The sequence below is a fragment of the Lemur catta genome, chromosome 5, assembly GCF_020740605.2.
Source record: "Lemur catta isolate mLemCat1 chromosome 5, mLemCat1.pri, whole genome shotgun sequence".
Taxonomy (NCBI): Eukaryota; Metazoa; Chordata; class Mammalia; order Primates; family Lemuridae; genus Lemur; species Lemur catta.
The window spans coordinates 61,912,616-61,932,364 of NC_059132.1; the positions used below are offsets into that span (position 1 = coordinate 61,912,616).

General features: G+C 41.8%; 1 protein-coding gene across 7 annotated transcripts in view; it reads right to left on the reverse strand.

Annotated features, from left to right (window-relative positions):
- Positions 1-6,479: 6,479 nt before the first annotated feature.
- KIAA0319 (KIAA0319 ortholog) overlaps positions 6,480-19,749 on the reverse strand; it is a 78,544-nt gene continuing 65,274 nt past the window's right edge. For all 7 annotated transcript variants that reach the window (XM_045551895.1, XM_045551893.1, XM_045551894.1 and 4 more), the window contains 5 exons: positions 16,155-16,297; positions 14,679-14,801; positions 13,353-13,443; positions 9,681-9,772; positions 6,480-6,893 (listed from right to left, as the gene is read on the reverse strand). In XM_045551895.1, the coding sequence (XP_045407851.1) occupies positions 6,715-6,893; positions 9,681-9,772; positions 13,353-13,443; positions 14,679-14,801; positions 16,155-16,297 (628 nt within the window). In that variant the 3' untranslated portion in view covers positions 6,480-6,714. The remainder of the gene's footprint in view (positions 6,894-9,680; positions 9,773-13,352; positions 13,444-14,678; positions 14,802-16,154; positions 16,298-19,749) is intronic.

Here is a 19,749-nt window from a genome sequence, read left to right on the forward strand (position 1 = left end):
GATGACAAGAATTTTTCAGCTCCATTATAATCTCATGGGACCATAAGTCATATATGCAGTCCATCGTTGACCAAAATGTCATTATGTGGCACTTGACTGTTAGGGCTGTAGGTGCTGTCTTCCTGTTATGGTAATATCTCATTCCTGCAACGCTGGGCTCATCATCTTTTTTTTTTCTTGAGACACAGGCTTGCTTTGTCACCTAGGCTAGAGTGCCATAGCATCATCATAGCTCACAGCAACCTCAAACACCTGGGCTCAAGCCATCCTCCTACCTCAGCCTCCTGAGCAGCTGGGACTACAGGTGCACACCACTACGCCTGGCTAACATTTTGTTTTTAGTAGAGACAGGGTCTCGCTCTTGCTCAGGCTGATCTCAAACACCTGACCTCAAGTGAGCCTCCCGCCTCAGCCTCCCAGAGTGCTAGGATCACAGGTGTGAGCCACTGCACACACCTGTTCTGGGTTCATCATCTTTAGGAGAACAGAGCTGATGATACTCACTATGTAGGCTTCAAATAAAGGAAGCTGAGCCATTCTCTAAACTCAAAAACGAGGCTCTATGGACCAATTAGTTGGAGAAATAATGATTTTTCTTTTTTTCTTTTTAAAACTTGGTCCTGATTTTAATGGAAATGCTTGTAGTGTTAAATATTTTACTGTTAATCATGGATCTGGCTTTTCTCCTCGACATCTTTTAAATTTTAATTTTGAAATAATTATAAACTCACAAGAAGTTGCAAAAAATAATGGAGAGTTGGTGTACCCTTCACCCAATGGTTAACATATTACATAACTAATACCATGTCAAAACCAGGAAATTGACACCTGTTTAATACAAGCCTTATTTGGATTTCACCAGTTTTTGTGTGTGTGTGTGTGTATAGTTCTACCCAATTTTATCACATCAATAGGTAGATTTGTGGAGACACCACCACAGTCAAGGTACAGAACTGCTTCACTTCCACCAAGAAAATCCCTCGAGCTACTACCTCTTTATAGTTGGTTCTGAAAGCAACATCATTTGGCAAGGTTGTTTTTTGTTAAACTTTTCATGTAAGTATAATATACATGCAAAAAGCATATATAACTGAACAAGTGAACAAGCATATATAACTGAACAAGCTCGCCGAACTCTCAGAAACCAAACACCATGTGAACCAGCCCCCAGAGCTATGCCACTTGTGGAATGACTGGTTTGTTTTTCAGTGAAGTCACTGGGGCTACTGGTCTCTCTCGAGGACTTAAATGTTGGGAAACATCTCACTTTTCCTTTAAGATCAGCAGGGTAATACTTCACTTTGGGAACCTTTAAAATAAGAGTTTTATGCTAAGTTTTAGGCTGATTCAGAGTTACCTCAGTATATTAGTTTGCCAGGGCTGCCATAACAAAATACCAGCCTGGGTGGCTCAAACAAGAGAAATTTATTTTCTCACAGTTCTGGAGGTGGCAAACTGGAGATCAGGGTGTCGGCAGATTTGATTTCTCCTGAGGTCTCTCTGCACGGCTTGTAGACAGCCATCTTCTCGCTGTGTCCTCTCGTAGTCTCTCCTCCGTGCGTGTGCGCCCATGGTGTCTGTCTGCAGGTGCTGCTCTCTTGCCCTAACAGGAACACTAGTCTGATTGCATTAGGGTCTACTCCATGGCCTCATTTTACTCATTTTAGCTTAATCACCTCTTTAAAGATCTCCAAATACATCTGAGGTAGTGGGCTTCAACATGTGAATTTTGAAGTAACACAATTAATTCAGCCTGTAACACCAAAGAACTAATTTTAAAAATTCCTTTAGTTTCAGTAATGGAAAGTCATCATTGTTGAGATTATAAAGATTTGCTTCATTTACTAAGCCTAGTGTTAGTCTCTCGGCAAACTAATAACAGAACTCATACGGGACTGAAGATAATCCGGGAGCCACTTAATTAGTTTAACTATTAACACATAGCCCTGTTCCCATTACCAGCATCTCAACAAGTATTTACTTCATCAAAGCTGCTGACAGAGGCCCAGTGCAGTGGCTCGCACCTGTAATCCCAGCACTTTGAGGAGCTGAGGTGGGAGGATCACTTGAGCCCAGGAATTCAAGACAAGCCTAGACAACACAGTGAGACCCTGTCTCTATTTTTACACATTTGCTGTCTTGCTCCAAGGAAAGGCCATGTGAGCACACAGGGAGAGCCAGGAAGACGGCCCTCACCCAGACCTGAGTCAGCCATCATGTGGATCTTGGATTTTCCAGTCTCTAGAACTGTGAGAAATAAATGTCTGTTGTTTAAAAAAAAAAAAAAAGGAAAACAAAGTTGCTAATAGAGTAGGTTAAACAGCTTGGAAAAGAGAGAACTTCTTGTTTGAGGGGGGAAAGTTCCAGAAATGGAGACTTACAGTATGGACTCAATTTATACAAAACTCTAGAAAATTCAAGCTAATGTATAACAATTGCCAGGGGAGGGAGTGATTACATAGTATCACGAGGAAACTTTTTGGGGTGATATATATGTTTATTAGCTTGACTGTGGTCATGGTTTCACAGGTGTGCACACATCAAAACTTACCAAATTGTACGATTTAAATATGTGTACTCTATTGTGAATTATATGTCAATATGCTACTTTTTTTAATGACTTTCATTTGGTCAGGAAGGGATTGCTAAATAAAAGAAAAATAAATAGATATAAAATGGATTCATTACTGATACAAGCTAGATTAGGGGATGTGGTATAAAACACTCACCTGAAGCTAATCACACCGTCCTCACCACCAGCACACTGCAGGCCCCGTCCAGCAGGGGGCAGACTGTTCATAGCAGGGAGCGCTCTAAGCAGAGCGGCGGGCCCGACTGAGCATGCTCAGTTCCTCCCGCGCGCCGTTCCCGCAGGGATGAGGCAACAGGGGTGTTAGTCTAGGCTTCTGCGCGTTGTCCGTGTAAAGGGCCAGTTAGTAAATATTTTAGGCTTTGCAGAAAGTTTCTGTCAAAACGACTCAACTTTGTTGTAACCCAAGAGCAGCCACAGATAATACATAAACAAATGATTGTGGATGTGCTCCAATAAAACTTCATGAGCACAAATATGAAATTCATATAGTTCACGTTACAAAATATTTTTTTCCAACCATGTGAAAACATAAGACCCATGTTTTGGCTGGTGAAGTCTGCAAAAATAAGCTGAGGGCAACAGTTTGCTGACCCACACTCAAGGGAAATCCCTCTGCACAGAAGCACAAAGAAAACATTACCGCTCCCCTCCCATAACTAAGCACTACAGAAAATACAGACACCTTTATTTAGATTAGTACATATATTTAATAGTGTCATATTGGAAATGATACCTTGCCAACATACGTGGGAAAACAATATATTTTAAGAAATAAAACCAAGACTTAAAACAGAGTCCATAATAGATTGGTCACACACAAGAATAGTAGTCCCCTCCTCCCCACCCACAAGGGTGGCATCATTGGCAGGTTGAGTGGCAAATTTTCTTACCTCATTGCATGTTTTTCAGGAGGTTCTTTTTTGGTTGGGGGGGTGTTTGGGGCAGGGGACAGGGTCTTTCTCTGTTGCCTGGGCTAGAGTGCAGTGGCATGACCATAGCTCACAGCAAACTCAAACTCCTGGGCTCAAGTAATCCTCCCACCTCAGCTTCCCAAGTAGCTGGGACTACAGGCTCCGCACACCACACCCTGCTAATTAAAAAAAAAAAAATGTTATGGAGATGAGGGGGTCTCACTATGTTGCCCAGGCTGGTCTCAAACTCTTGGCCTTAAGCAATCCTCCCACAGTGCTGGGATTACAGGCACGAGTGACTGCAACCAGCCAAGGCTGTGCTTAGCCATAAATATGCTTAGCCTCTTAATGCTGTGGGTTTGGCGACTCCTTCACTGAATCTAAACCAGCAACTAACAGTGCTTGTTAACTGGTTAGTCCTATAAATACCCCCTCCCATATTCTTTGGCCTGTTTTTCTCCATCTGCCCAAAGCTCTTAGGGTGCTTCATCTCCCAAAGACCCTTAATGATAAGGAGCACACGATGAAGGATGCTGGCTGGTCACTCCACCTCGTGCTCTGGTCCTCTGATGGCAAGTGGAATAATAAGAGATGACCTACTTTCTGATCACAGTGATGGTTGATTCCCCATAGATTCGACATCCTTCTGTGGTGGAAGGACCAGAGTGGCCAAGCTGAGTTGGCCAGGGACAGAAAAGGGGGAGTGGCAGAAGCACACTGCACACCTGGAGGGAGGGGGCCCAGATGGGATCTGACAGGAAGACCAGGCAGGGAATCTCTCCCTTTGTTTGTTGCTCTCTGGACCCATCATAAAGGAATTCCTCTTACTCCTAGGAACAGAACTTTCAGGTGGTCCAAAAGGTCCACCAGAATTTGACTGGGGAAGGAGTTCTTTGTGTAGAGGAAAGCAGGACTTGTAGGATTTTATAGTTTAAAAAATTTACATTCACTTCCCAGATCCACTGTTTATTGGCTGTGACTTCAGCCAAACTACTTAACCTCTGCAACATGAGAGTAATAGTGACTCCTCTTCAAAGTTGACTACAGGGATCAAATGAGTATGTAAGTGCATATATTATGTACATAAAGTGATAAATGTTCACTCCTTCATCATTATGCTCGATGACTTCATATTAGGGCTGCCATCCTTGATGCTAGAAATTTCAAGGTGTGCACAAAAATAACATAACCCTGGTCACCAGGTAGAGCAGATTCTAAGTTTATGAAGCTAAATACTGGTGTAAAAAATCATTTTCCTTCTAACATTATAGACGGTATTAAACTGGTTAACTATGCAGAAAGTATAGGCATAAGCAAAGAAATGTTAAAAATAAAATGACACTCCTAAACTTTTTAGTTCTGCCATTCCCCGGTAAAGTACAATCATTAAAAACAAGATGGTACCATGACAATGAAAATTCCTGGAGATGACAAAAGCATCTGAAAGCTTAATTTTTTTTTAAGAGCCCAGGGAGAAGCATTTTCTCTGGCACTCCTACCCTGATGCTTTAAATGCCTTGCTTTTCCCCTTAATCAGCAATGCAGTCCCAGTTTTCCCCATGTGTTACAAAAGCATGTGCAACAGGATATCGTTCAGGTGTGGTCACATTTCTTTTTTTTTTTTTTGAGACAGAGTCTCTATTTCCCGAGCTAGAGTGTAGTGGCATCATCATAGTTCACTGCAACCACAAACTCCTGGGCTCAAGTGATCCTCCTGCCTCAGTCTCCTGAGTAGCTGGAACAAGAGATGCATGCCACCACACCCAGCTAATTTATAAATTTTTTGTAGAGATGGGGTCTTGCTATGTTGTTCAGGTGGGTCTGGAACTCCTGGCTTCAAGCAGTCCTCCCGCCTCAGCCCCCAAAGTGCTAGGATTACAGGCCTGAGCCACCATGTCTGGCAGGTGTGGTCATGCTTGATGCCACAACCCTGGTTCTCTCATTCTTATCTTCCCACGAAGAACACCAAGGGCACCACCAAGGCCACCAGCCTCAGGACCAAGGGTAGGTGGGGAACCACTGTGAGCCAATCAACTTGGCAAGCTACAATTAGCTCTAGTCCATTGCTCTGGAGTCCTGTTTCATGGATGGGAATGGTTTAGTTTTTTTCATGTGTTTGAAATAAGATTTACTTGGTAGAAACATTGTTGAATAAATAAATATATTTTTAAAACATATGAAGTGAATATGTCAATGTGCAGTTACTATTATACAAAGTATCTGTAAGGGCCCAGAGTCTCACGACCATACCATTCTAATGAAGACTGTGTTTCAGAGTCTGGGAACATACACACGGTTGCTGAGTCCTTATCTCTGTAAACGGCAGTCCAAGTGCATGGCCTACAGTAGGTACTCAATAAATGTTTAATGGACGAACCATCATTTCTGTGTTTAATGTGAACTGGGGCTAAGCAAGGCCTCAGTGTAGTTTTTCTTAGAAAAAGAAAAGACAAAGAATGGTAAACGCTACCTTCGACTTTAACTTACAATGCATGAAACCCCTCCTCCCTTTCCATTGCCGCAGTTCTTAGAATACAATTCTTAGCTCTCGAAGTGCCAAGAGCCGCTCTCTAGAGAGAGCACAGGAGCGGTGGTTGGCCGTAGCCTAGGAGTGAAAACAGGAGGGCTTTGCTCTGAGTTTCACCGTCAGCACAGAAAGCCTGCTGCACTGAAGACGGCCATGCCTCTCAGGGCAGCTACGTTAATACACACAGCCATGTGACTCTGCAGGTCCTACTCGAGAAACCACGTTTAGAAAGCTGTCCTTAAAGGCAACCACAGCTACCAAGAGAGAAATCAGCCCTCTTTAAATCCTTATTTAACTCACCTTCCCTGAGGGTGTACAGGTAGAAACAGGTGTTTTCTGTTTCTTCCCCCATGAGTCATTTGGGAATGAGAAACAGGTGTTCATCTTTAACAGGGGCAATACAATATTGTGACAGCTACAAAAACACAAATCCCTTCAAGTATATACCTTAGCGTTTTACCCAGCCTTTATTCTTATTAATAAGCTTCCCAATTAAAAGAGTAATATTTTTGTTTTGTTTTGTGCCTCGAAAACCAATAAGAAAACAGGGCTTTTAATATGTAGGGACACACCCAGCCACTGTGGAAGGACGTAAATGAGTTAGTTTCGTGTTTTAACCCCACTGACCGGTCCTGGATCAAGGATCCCTGAGGGGTCCTTGCATTGTACAACCCACTGCTCCATTATCTGTCCTTTGAGCAATAACTGAAGGAAGCTCCGTTTCTGACGGAGCCATTCATGGAAACCTTTGGATTTCCTCTCTCCATCCTTTCTCGGCTGAAGATTGTGTCCTGGTCACTGTCGAACTCCGACTCGGACACCATCAGGCTGGAGTTGTGCTCTGTGCTGCGGTGCTTGATACCTAGGGAGAAGCAGACAGGCCTCTGAGGAGCAACCGTCACTCACTGCCAGCTGCCTGTTCTGGTGGCTGCGGGTCAGGTGAAGAGCACGAAGTTGTGTTTGCTGCACCTTCAAAGCCATCACCCACAACACGGCAGGTGCTTTGGGTTTCCTGATGAGTAATAACAGGGTTTTGGTGTCACACCTGGGCTTGAGCCCCAGCTTTGACACTCACCAGCTGTGTGACCCTGGGCAAGATGCCTAACCTCTCTGGGCTTTCAGTTTCCTCTTCTATTAAGGTGGAGAATAATGAAGCATCTACCCCCATGGGTTTATGGGGGAGATTAAGTGAAGTAGTACATATAAAGCCCTTGGCCCAGCATTTAACACAGTGAGCACCCAATAAATGAAAGCTTTTGCAATTTAACTATTTGGTTCAAATATTTTTGGTAGAATATTTGATCACTGGGGGTCAAAATAAGAGAACAAGTATAAGGTATGATCCCTGTTCTCAAAGAATTTATAGTGTCTAGCCAAGGGTTCAAGACAAACTCTCGAGAAGATGGCTCATAACAGGTGAGAAATTTAAAAAATAAATCTTATATGAATCAAGATAAGCGTGCAAACCTGTGGCTGGGACTGCCTCAGTGCTGTTTCACATAGGATGGGATTTGAAGAAAAAGGAGAATATGGACAGGAGGACAGGCGAGGAGGGACATGATGCGTGCAGAGGCATCCAGAAATATTTAGAGAAAACCAGTCTGATTGGAGCAAATGATTCGTGTAGGAAACAACAAATGAGAGGCTAGACAGAGAGAAGCTCTCACAGAAAAGCACACGAATACAAGGTAAACCATGAAGTTTGCATTTTATCCTATAAGCAGAAGAATGACATGATTAAAATGTTGTTTTAAGATATTAATAAAACCACGGTGTGCAGGATAGAAGGACAAAAGAGGCCACCGGAGAACAGCTTCTGTGCAGACACAGAGCTGCTATGGTCTGTTTGTGCCCCACATTCATGTGTTGAAACGGAACCCCGAAGGTGATGGGACTAAGAGGTGGGGCTTTTGGGAGGTGACCGAATGGGATGAGTGCCCTTATAAAAGAGGCTCTGTGGGCTGCCTTGCCCCTTTCACCACTATGAGGAATGGGCCCTCACCAGACACTGAATCTGCCAGGCCCTTGAACTTAGACTTCCTGGCTTCCAGAATGGTGAGAAATACATGTCTGTTGTTTATAAGCCACCCAGTCCATGGTGTTTTGTTATAGCCGCCTGAATGAACCAAGCCAAAGGCAGCGCCGGGTAGCGGAGGCAAGCCCAGGCTCCGGAGCAGGCAGCCTGCTCCAGTCCACCTCTGGCACTCACCAGCTCTGCTACTTGGGCAAGCTGCTTTCCTTTGCCTCAGTTTCCTCTTATGTAAAATTAGGATAATCATAGTACATACCTCATAGAGCTGTTGGAAGGATTAGAATTAAATGGATAAAGTACTTCAAAAGTACCTAGTACATATTAAACATTAAACACCTGTTGACTAGTATTGTTATATTAGTTCAGAGGCGGGATTGTGAGGATCTGAACCAGGTGGTGAGGATAATGATGAGGAAAGAGGGCAAGAGACTAGGCAAGATGGGGCAGCTGGAGCAGGGGTAACAAGCATGGGGGTTCCATGAATGTCAGAAGAATGAGCGAATTTGAGGACAAAGGTAGAATGAGATAATGCAACCTAAAGCACTTTGAGCTCTGATATTAAATTATGTAATCCAAATGGCAAGCACTCAATCAGTGCATGCTACCATTTGCATTTCCTGTGAAGCTTTTCCTGCCAAAGCCCTTTAGTTCCATTCTCCATACACAGGCAGTCATTTGAACCCGTGTTCCCACCGGGCATCGCCCATGCTTCTGCAGGACTCTGCACTCCGCAGAGTCATCCTCCCCCAGGCTGTGAGCCCCCGCAGAGGGAGGCTCTGTGCCTCATTCCTCTCCCTGTCTCCAGGGCCTAACCCGGTGTCTGCGCACAGCTGGGCACCTAACACTTCCTGTGGACCACATTTTGCATCTCACCACTTTGAAAGTGATTCTGTCCCTCTGTAAAAATTCATTTAGTTATAAACCCAGACCTAGGGAAAATCCATAGAATAGATGTTAAGCAGCCCTGGAGAGTTAAAGAAGTTTCATTAAGTAGGCGACAATTAAACAGGAATCAAAAAGTTAAGTGAGGTGAGCAAAAGCTGTTTCGAAGCACAGGGATCACTACACTTTGTGAAGAAAGTCAATTTCTGTAGGAGCCTTTGTATCTCCCCATATACATGGCTAATCAGCTAATGCAGCTGCAGCAAAATGATTTAAAGTCCAATTGTCCTCTTGCTGGATTTCTGGTCTCGTAGACCTAAAGGGAGCAGCATTCAGAGACGAGCTGTGGGGAAACATCATCGCATGTCCCCCACCCTCCAACCAGTAGCAGAAAAAGCCAGGCACTGGGGACACTTTGCCCTGTGGTCATTTGGTAGATGTTCAATTGATAATAGGCATTTCATATCCCTCATCCATTAATTCCTCAAAGTATTTTTGCCAAAATTTCATTAAATTTCTAATAAATTCTATCCCCCATCGCCCCACCCCCAGTTAGCATGTCCTCAGGACCAACTCAGGTTGTTCTCATAACAGAGTCATCCCAGCCTCCCTCTTCCTTCCCACTAAAGTGCGACTCCAGGCCTTTGTTCTCGCCGTGACCCAGGTTAACTCTCAGGCAAATACCTGGACTAAATAAGAGTACCAGGAAATCATCCTGGAGACCGACCGTCTTACCATATTTGGGCCTCAGTTCCATTCTTTCCTGTTCATCCATGTTATCCAGGATGGTGTACTTTGTTTTTTTCCTTATTTTAGTCCTTTTTCGTCTGAAAGGAATAATAAAAAGCTCAACTCAGATTCTCAGGAAGGTAACTGGGGTCCAGGATTTAAAACACATGGAAGACAGTGAAGGAAATGTCTTAAATTTGGTATGTAATAGTTGACATCTTTTATTAAACAAACACATGCAAGGCCAGGTCAGACTTCAGTGGGGCTTAAGTACATTATGCATCTTGGAAAACACATTTAGGGCATGACAGCCACACCACTATCACCCACCCAACTACAGGTCTCAGCTAAGCCTCAGGCTGTGGTGCGAGGGGCCCTTAGAGCAATCGTCAACACCTGTGCATTGGCCCAGGGAGCTTTTCTCCTTGAATAATTCCTTACTCAGAAAAACCTGCATGAGCAAATTTTCCCCGGAGCCTGTACTACCCTGGAATGTCCAAAGTTGCAGGAATGAAAAGATGTCATGAACTAGCAATCGGAAAAATGAAAAACAGCAGAAATTATAACAAATTACCAGAATTCATTAGCAACAACCCAATCTTTCATTTTTTTCCCCCACAATATGAAAACTGGGCTGTTCCTATGTGCCCCAGCCTATGCTACAGAGGATTATTTGAAAATACACATCCAAAGCATGCTAAGATATGTGTAGAACAAAACAATAATTTCACAGCACAAAGGCAATTTTCTGATAGTGTGATGATTAAGAGCATGGCTCTCTGGCCCTCATTTAGCACTTACTAGCTGGTAACTTTGAGAAAATTATTTGAGACTTTTGTGCCTCCATATCCTCACCTATAAAATGGGACTAAGAATAGTCCCTTTTTCATTTGGCTGATGAGAGGATTAAATAAGAGAATTAGATATAATGCACTTAGCCATTAATCACAATGGCAAATACTTTTTTAAAAATTTGTATAAATCTATGGGGTACAGGCGTAATTTTGTTACATGGATAGATTGCATAGTAGTAAAGTCAGGACTTTTGTGTATCCATCACCAGAATAATGTATTAATACATTGTATCCATTAAGTAATTTCTCATCATGCATCCCCACACCCTTCCAAATCTCCATTTTCTATCATTCCATACTCTATTTCCATATGTACACATTATTTTGCTCCCACTTGTGACAATGTGCAGTATTTGTCTTTCTGTGTCTGAGGTATTTCACTTAAGATAATGACCTCCCATGTTGCTGCAAAAGACATAATTTCATTCTTTGAGATTGTGTGTGTACCACATTTTCTTTATCTAGTCCTCTGTTGATGGGCACTTAGGTTGATTCCTTATCTTTGCTATTGTGAATAATGCTGCAATAAACATACAAGTGGCAGGTATCTTTTAGATACAATGATTTCTCTTCCTTTGGGTAGATACCCAGTAATGGGATTGCTGGATTGAATGGTAGTTCTGTTTTTAGTTCTTTGAGAAATTTCCATGCTGTTTTCCATAGGGGTTGCACTAATTTACATTCCCACCAACAGAGTTCCCTTTTTTCTACATCCTTGCCAATATCTGTTATTTTTTGTCTTTTAAATCATAGCCATTCTTACTGGTATAAGATGATATCTTATTGTGGTTTTTGTTTGCTTTCTCTAATCATTAGTGACATTGAGCATTTTTTCACATGGCAATGGCAAATACATAATGTTCACAGTCATCACTATCATCATCTGCTTGATATATGTATCACAAAGCTGCAGAATGTTTATTTTATTTATTTATTTATTTGTTTTTAAGAAGTGAGGGGCAGGGGAAGACAGGGTAGGGAGAGTGAGAGATGAGCATCCAGATGTTTAAAACTATGCCTCACAGGGTGACTACTGCCCCATATGGCTCTGGGAAAACTTAATGGGGTTTAGGCCTCTAAGTGCCTGTGCCTGGCTCTCGTTCACCAGTCTTACCTTTGGGAATGTAATTATGACACTAAAATAATCTGTAAGTGATTTCTGAAAAATAATGATTATATCTATATTTTAAATCACATCTTCTTTGGAGACCACTTATAGTGTTTTATATAAAAAGGAGACCCAATGCTGTCTCCTAGGGACTTTCCCTACAAGTCTCCTTACAGAGGGTTGAGCATGGGCTTCTGGAAGATTCAGACAATGAGGCAGCTCAGGGGCTTCTTAGAGGTCAACTCCATGGATAAAGGAAAGTGGAAAAACCTAAAGCAAAAGTTCTCTTTGGTTGTGTTATTGCCTCACTTGAAGTTTTAAACTTATTAAAAGGGATTTAGATCAATTGGATTGTTGCTTCACATAATGAAAATAATCAAAATCTACAATTTTACCAGTATACTTCTAGAACTCCTTCCTCTACAGAGACCTGTAAGGCCAGTTAGGTATTTGTGATATTATGATATACATTGGTTTTATCCATGGTTTCTGGCTTGTAATTCCCATAGCCCTTGGTATAACGTCGGGTACTTCAGGCCTCAGAAGAAGCCTCAGAAAACAGAACCTCTCACTCTGACTTTCTCCTGCCCTCCTTTCACCTGCTCCTTTCTCTCCACAAAGCAGGAATCTCCCCCGCCTTTCTGTCTTGGAGCTGGCCATAAATTCTCTGGCCTGCCTTATCTGATTATAGATCATAAGACCCCCAATCCAGGAAGAGGCCTGCCCCACACCCTGGAGGAAGGAATGCTGCACGGAGAGGTCGAGAAGAATCTGAACAGACAGGCCTTGCTGGGTTTCCCTTCTCAGTATATTAGGATCAGATCCAACCCTTTTGGTCCAATCACATTTCTACATAGTTGTCAATTGTGCCTATCCAATGAAGTCCAAAGAAGGCCCAAGAACCTGGGGTACAGAGAGCTTCTGGATGGCCAAACACACGGAGGTTCCTGGAGGGTGATGTGCCCAAGGAGGGCATGAAGGCACCACGCCCCTTCCCCCATATCTAGCCCTATACATCTCTTCATCTGTTTCCTTTGTAATATCCTTCTTAATAAATCAGTAAACATGTTTCCCTGAGATCTGTGAGCTACCGTAGCAAATTAATTGAACCCAACAAAGAGTCTGTGGGATCCAATCAGTCAGAAGCATGGGTAAAACAACCTGGGACTTGTAATTGGCATGTGAATTAGGAGGGGCAATCTTGGGGGCTGAGCCCTCAACCTGTGGGATCTCCAGGTAGTGTCAGAGCTGAATTAGAGGATGCCCAGCTGGTGTTTGCTTCAGAAATTGATTGTTTGCTTGGTGTGTGGGAAGAAACCCCCACACATTTGGTCATAGAAGTCTTCTGTGTTGATTGCCGAGTGACAAAATAGAGAAAACACTTTGGGTTTGTGGTTTTCCACTCACAGTACTGCCCTCGTGAACATAATGTGAGATAGATAGAGAATAACATTAGATAGGACAGAGAATCATTGAACTTCTTAGAAAACGTGAGAACTACAATGAGAAAAGGCTGCCTCAGGTTGTCCACTTACCTAGCCACTTCTGCCTTGTGATGAAAATGCATTACAAATGCTTTTAGAGTCTAGTTCGCCTTCATAAAAAAGTGACTGTTAAATAGTTTAGCAGTTTAAAAAAACCCAAGCAAACAATCCTTGAGCTATCACATCACATTTAATGAGATGTTTCTATTTTACATAAATAAGCACCAGGTACCTCTTGCAGCAGCAGATGCAAAGCCAAGTGAGACCTCCTGTTAGCACAGTAAGAGCAAAAGTCAACACTGCCACGTAGAATACGCTCCACTCTGAAAAACAAGAGAACCAAGTGGACACAGTTGTATACTATTTGCAAAGAAACTTCATTTTGACGATTCATAATGAACATTTCTGAGTCCCTACAAGTAAAGTCCATCTGTGCTGTTGCTAACACCTCACCGGGCTGGTAGCAGAGAACAGCAAGACAAAATGCAAATAACTAAAGAACAACCTAAAACTGCCTTGTTTTTGCCATTTGGTTCAGAGACCTCATGGAGTACATATTTCATGCTGACTTGAGAAGAGAATAATCTGAAATAACCAGAACTAGTCAATTACATACTAATGCCTCTTATTTAAACACCCACGCATGTGTGGCACATCAAAATATTCCTTCCAGAATCCCAAGCATCACAACCCTCTCCCCCAAAAAATTCTGGCTTGGTTTTAATGAAGCAAATCAAGTAGCCATATGGCTGTCTATAGCATGAAGACATTTTTCAGAGCCAGAGAACAATTTGGAAATTACCTGATCCTCATTCCTTCCACAAACTTGCAGAATCCAATGTAAAAAGCTTTGCAACCACAATTTCAGGAAGTGAGAAGCCCAGGAAGCAAAGACACAAGGTTTAACTCTATCAAATGTTATATAATCTCCTTGGAATAATGATCCAAGAGCTGGCTATTTTCTTATTTTTATGTAGTATTAGGTGGGAACATAATTTGGCAGTCAACTCTTAACAATTTTTTCTGCCAATTATATCCATCTGGTTCTCCCAAACAACAAATTTACTCTTAGAAGTAGACTGGCATTAAAATATAGTTTTCTCCCCAGAAGAGACTTAATGGCATCTTAGCAGGTTTGCTTGCTAAGGCTGCGGCTCTAATTTCTGGTGCCTGTTTGGGTGGACAGCCCTGAAGAGTAGGTCAAATTCTCTTCTTTATCCAATTCCAGCAGGTCCACACCAGGGGCCACTTCACCAGAAAGTCACACTGAGCCTAAGTCAAGGCAGGTGTAATCTGGAAATGCGGCCCATGGCCCAAAGCAACTCTTTCTTAGAAATGCCGGCGATAGTCAAATCTGCTCTGCCACAAGCCTAAACACACCCCTCAAAGCGAACTGTGGGGAGGACCCTAACTCATTACCAAGTGAACTGGTTCTCTGGGCTTCAGGTGAGAAAAGGTCGAATGTTCCCAGCTGCAAAGCTAGGCAGGTATCTCTGATACCTGAGGATGAGTTGCCTGAAAGCTCCTCGCCCAAAGTCACCTCCCCACCGGGACTCACCGCAGTTGCTCTCCCCGTCCTGGATGTAGCGCTGTATGAGGTTCTCCATCCACAGCTGAGAGCAAACGCAGCGCTTTGTGATGGGGTCGCAGTGACCGTGGCCAGAACACTTCAGAAGGCAACCTGCAGGGAGGTGTGCGGGGCGGAGGTCACCACAGAGAAAAGAGAAATCCCTGGCTTTGGCTTTTGTGTCTTCCACAGCGTGGGCCCCACAGAGATGCATCTTGTTGAATTAAGAGCCCCTTGCAGTATGGACAGGGATTCTGAGAACAGTCTCATCACTGACAATCTCCTCAGGAAGCAAATTGCAGAAAAAAGCCAATTCTCACCACGTAGCAAAAGCCTTAAAAATGTAGCAAAAACATAGTACCCTCTGGCCTGAGAAAATAATTCTAAGAATCTATCCAGTGAAAATAATTGAGGATATGCACAAAAATTTATCTACATTGTAGCATTATTTAACACAACCTTCAAGTCCATGAAGAGAGGACTGGTTGCATAATTATGGAACATATTCACAGTAGAGTATTATGTGACCATAACATCCTACTGTACAGAAATTTTAAAGGACTGGAGAACATGATCAAAATATGAGTTGAAGTTAAAAGTCAGATTAAGAAGATATATATATACACATATATCAAATCGTCCTGATAATAATGAGTGTTCCTAGAGATGGGTGAACTGGAAGGCAATACATCAGTTAACAGAAGTTGTCTTTGGATGGTGGGAATTCTAGAATCTAGAGTATTATTTTCTTCTTTGTAGCTTTCTGGATATTCTAAATTTCCTACAATAAATAAATATTACATAGCTAGGAAAAAGGTTATTAAAAAATTAAGTTACTATATGTTATGATTGAGAAAGTCATATATCTGAAACAAATTGCATTTTCTTGCCCAAACATTATAATGTCCCTTGTAACCCTCATGTTCCCCAGAGTCTACTGAAATGGCCACTTCGACATGTTACTCATGAGACGAAGATGGGGACTGTGGCACTATGAATCAGTTTGTGTCCTGGAAGGGGTGGCAAGCAAGGTGCTAAGAAAAAAGGGACAAGTGGAGAAGGCATTTATAAGCTATCTCAAATTTTCAAGAAGCTACATGACACCATCATCACAACCTAAGGCATGATATCCAAGGAAAATAAATCATATATACATGGCTTTCCCAGCCAGTAACACTTGTCTTTAACACTGTTCTGACATTTTAAATATGAAGTATCTGAAAATGGCCATTATCTATGAATATAATCTTGAATTTTAACCCATGACTAGTATCGCTCTCTAGTTTTTTCTGAGACAAAGAGTAGCTGGCAAACGTGTGTTATAGTAAACCTACTGGAGAAATAAATACAAAACAAGTCCCTGGGTGTTAAAGTGAAAATGTTCATGTCACTTGTCTTTCTTGCCTGTAAAACTTAACCATGACTGTCAAGTGTGATTCTTTTAGAATATTCCTCTCAGAGACATACCTGCTGTGTCAATCCTCAAGACCTTGAAAAGCAAGAAGTCAGCTTTCTCCTTCGAGAGCCGCATATGCAGATTTTGGGCCACTTCAGCAGCTTTAAGAACCTTGAAAGGTGGCCCACTCTGTACATAAAACACAATCACGGTGCTGCAGAGGAGACAACGAGAGAGGACAGCCACACAGTCAGATGGTGACCAATACGGCATGTCCACCGTAGCCATCTAACCTATGAAGCCGGGGAGTAGACTATTACAGCTCTGTGGCCTGGCAAGGACACAGGGGCGTATCTGTGGGCCAAGAAATTGATCTGTTTCTATTCACAAAGAAAGGGTCTTCTGTCTCAAAGCACAGCTGATCAAAGACAGACCTTCAGACAAAAGGAGCAATGTGTAAATTATATTTCAATTATAAAAAATCCCTAACCAAAGGGCTTTGGAGAGCTATCACCTTGGTGAACAAGAATGCATCTATGTGCTGGGAGGGTGGAACACCCCAAACTCCACAGGACAGAAGCTCCTGTGCTAAGTAAAAAAAAAAAAAAAAGGAACAATAGGAATAATGTGTATGAGTACAGACAGACCCAACTATGTGCAAAATGATAGCTTTTAGATGTCTTTCATCTTGCTGAGATATAATTTATATATCATAAAATTTACCCATCTATTTTTTTAAATTTTATTTTTGTTTTATTATTATTATTTTTTTTTTTGGAGACAGGGTCCTGCTCTGTCACCCAGGCTGGAGCATAGTGGTGCAATCATAGCTCACTGCAGCCTTGAACTCTTGGGCTCAAGCAATGCTCCTGCCTTGGCCTCCAAAAGTGCTGGGATTACAGACATGAGCCACCATGCCTCGCCAAAATTCACCCTTCCAAAGTGTAAAATTCAATGGCTTTTAGTATATTCACAAAGTTGCCCAACCATCACCACTTTAATTCCAGTACATTTTCATCACCCCAAAAAGACAACCCATACCCATTAACAGCCACTCCCCCTCTCCTGCTACAGTCCCTGCAACCACTAATCTGCTTTTTGACTCTATGGATTTGACTATTCTGGACACTTCATAGAAATGGAATCATATGATATGTGACCTTCTGTGTCTGGCTTCTTTCATTCAGCATAATGTTTTCAAAGTTCCTTCATGCTGTGGCATGTGTCAGTGCTTCATTCCTTCTTACTGCCAAGTAATATTCCATTGTATGACTATATCACATTTTTATATCCATTTATCAGTTGATCTATATTTGGGTTATTTCTACAATTTGGCTATTATGAATATGTGCCATGAACATTCATATACAAGTTTCTGTGTGGACATAAGTTTTTCATTTCTCTTGGGTATGTGCTGAGGAGTAGAATTAATGGGTCATATGGTGACTATATTTAGCATTTTGAGGAACTACCAAACTGTTTTCCACAGTGGCTGTATCATTTTACATTCCCACCAGAAAGGTATAAGTGTTCTAATTTGTCCACATACTCTGCAACACTTGCTATGGTCTGTGTTTGGATTATGGCCACCCTAGTGGGTGTGGAGTGGTACCTCAATGTGGCTTTGATTTGTATTTCCCTAATGGCTAATGGTGATGAGCATCTTTTCATATGCTTATTGGCCATTTGCATATCTTCTTTGGAGAAATGTCTATTCAAATCTATATTAATTTCCTAAGACTGCTGTAAAAATGTACCACAAACTGATGACTTAAAGCAACAGAAATCTCTTCCTACAGTTCTGGAGCCTAGATGTCCAAAATCAAAGTGTCAGCATGGCTGAGCTTTCTCTAAGGCACTAGAGAAGAGTCTGTTCCACGCCTTTCTGTTAGTGTCTGGTGCTGTCAGCAATCCTTGGTGTTCCTTGGTTTGTAGATGCTTCGCTCCAGCCTCTACCTCTGTCATGACATGGTATTCTCCCTGTGAGTTTCTGTGTCTCTTGTCCTCTTCTTGTAAGGACACCAGCCACACTGGATTAAGAGCCTCACCCTACTCCAGTCTTAACTAGAGATATCTTCATCTTAACTAATGATACCTGCAATGATCCTATTTCCAAATAAGGTCACATTCACGGGTCCCAGGGGTTAGGACTTGAATATATCTTTTGGGGAGCACAATCCAATCCACGACAACTATTTTCATCATTAAAGAGTGTTGGGTTTTGTTAAATGTTTTTTGTACTTTTTGAGATGATTATGTGGTTTTGTCCTTTATTCTATTAATGTAGTTTGTTACATACATTGATGTTCATATGTTGAACCACACTTGCATTCCTAAGATAAATCCCACTTGGTCACAGTGCATAATCGTTTTAATGTGTAGCTGGATTCAGTTTGATAGTATATCGTTGTGGATTTTGCCTCTATATTCACAAAAGATATTAGTCTGTAGTTTTCTTTTCTTGCAATGTATTTGTCTGGTTTTGGTGTCAGGGTAAAACTGGCCTAACAGAATAAGCTGAGAAATATTCCCTCCTCTTTTGTTTTCTGGAAAAGTTTGTGAAGGACAGTATTAATTCTTTATTGTTTTGCAGAATTCAGTAGAGCCATCTGGTCCTTGGTTTTGTGGGAAGTTTTTTGATTACTAATTCAATCTCTTTACTTATTATAGGTCTATTCAGATTTTTAATTTCTTCTCAAGTGAGTTTTGGAGTTTGTCTTTCTAGGAATTTGTACATTTCTTCTCAGTTATCGAAAGTGTTGACATACTATTACTCATTATTCTCTTGCAATCCATGTTCCTTCTTTCCTTCCTGATTTTAGTAATTTGAGTCTTCTCTACTTTTTCTTGGTCTATCTAACTAAAGTTTTATCAATTTTGCTGATCTGTCCAAGGAACAACTTTTGTTGATTTCCTGACATGTCTTTGATTCAGTCTTTGATATTTGGTAAGTAAGGGAAATATGTTACCCATTTTAGAAAGAGTTCCATAAAAATAATTAGAATGTATATTAATTCGTTATTTTCTTTTTTTTTTGAGACAGAGTCTCACTCTATTGCCCAGGCTAGAGTGCTATGGCATCAGCCTAGCTCACAGCAACCTCAAAATTCCTGAGCTCAAGCAATCCTTCTGCCTCAGCCTCCCAAGTAGCTGGAACTACAGGCATGCATCACCATGCCCGGCTAATTTTTTCTATATATATTTTTAGTTGTCCATATAATTTCTTTCTATTTTTTTAGTAGAGACGGGGTCTCGCTCTTGCTCAGGCTGGTCTCGAACTCCTGACCTCGAGCGATCCAACCACCTCAGCCTCCCAGAGTGCTAGGATTACAGGCGTGAGCCACCGTGCCAGGTCAATTCGTTATTTTTCTAAGTAAACTTTAGTTCTCTGGAAAACTAACCTAAGTGGAAGAGCTGAGAATAGCTGGCAAATGGAGTTACTGTGAATGGTAGGTTTTCATTCCCATATTCTTTTTTTTCTCTCTCCTCCCAATCATCCTAGGTCGGATAAGAGTTTAAATATAAAAACTCAATTAAATACAAACATCTCATAAAAAACAAAGGCCAGAGTTTCAGCATTATAGACTTCCAGGAGAGAGCAAATGGTAATCGGTGATCACACTGAGGGAAGCCTCTGTCCCCTTGAATGTGGGGCAGGGATGGAGT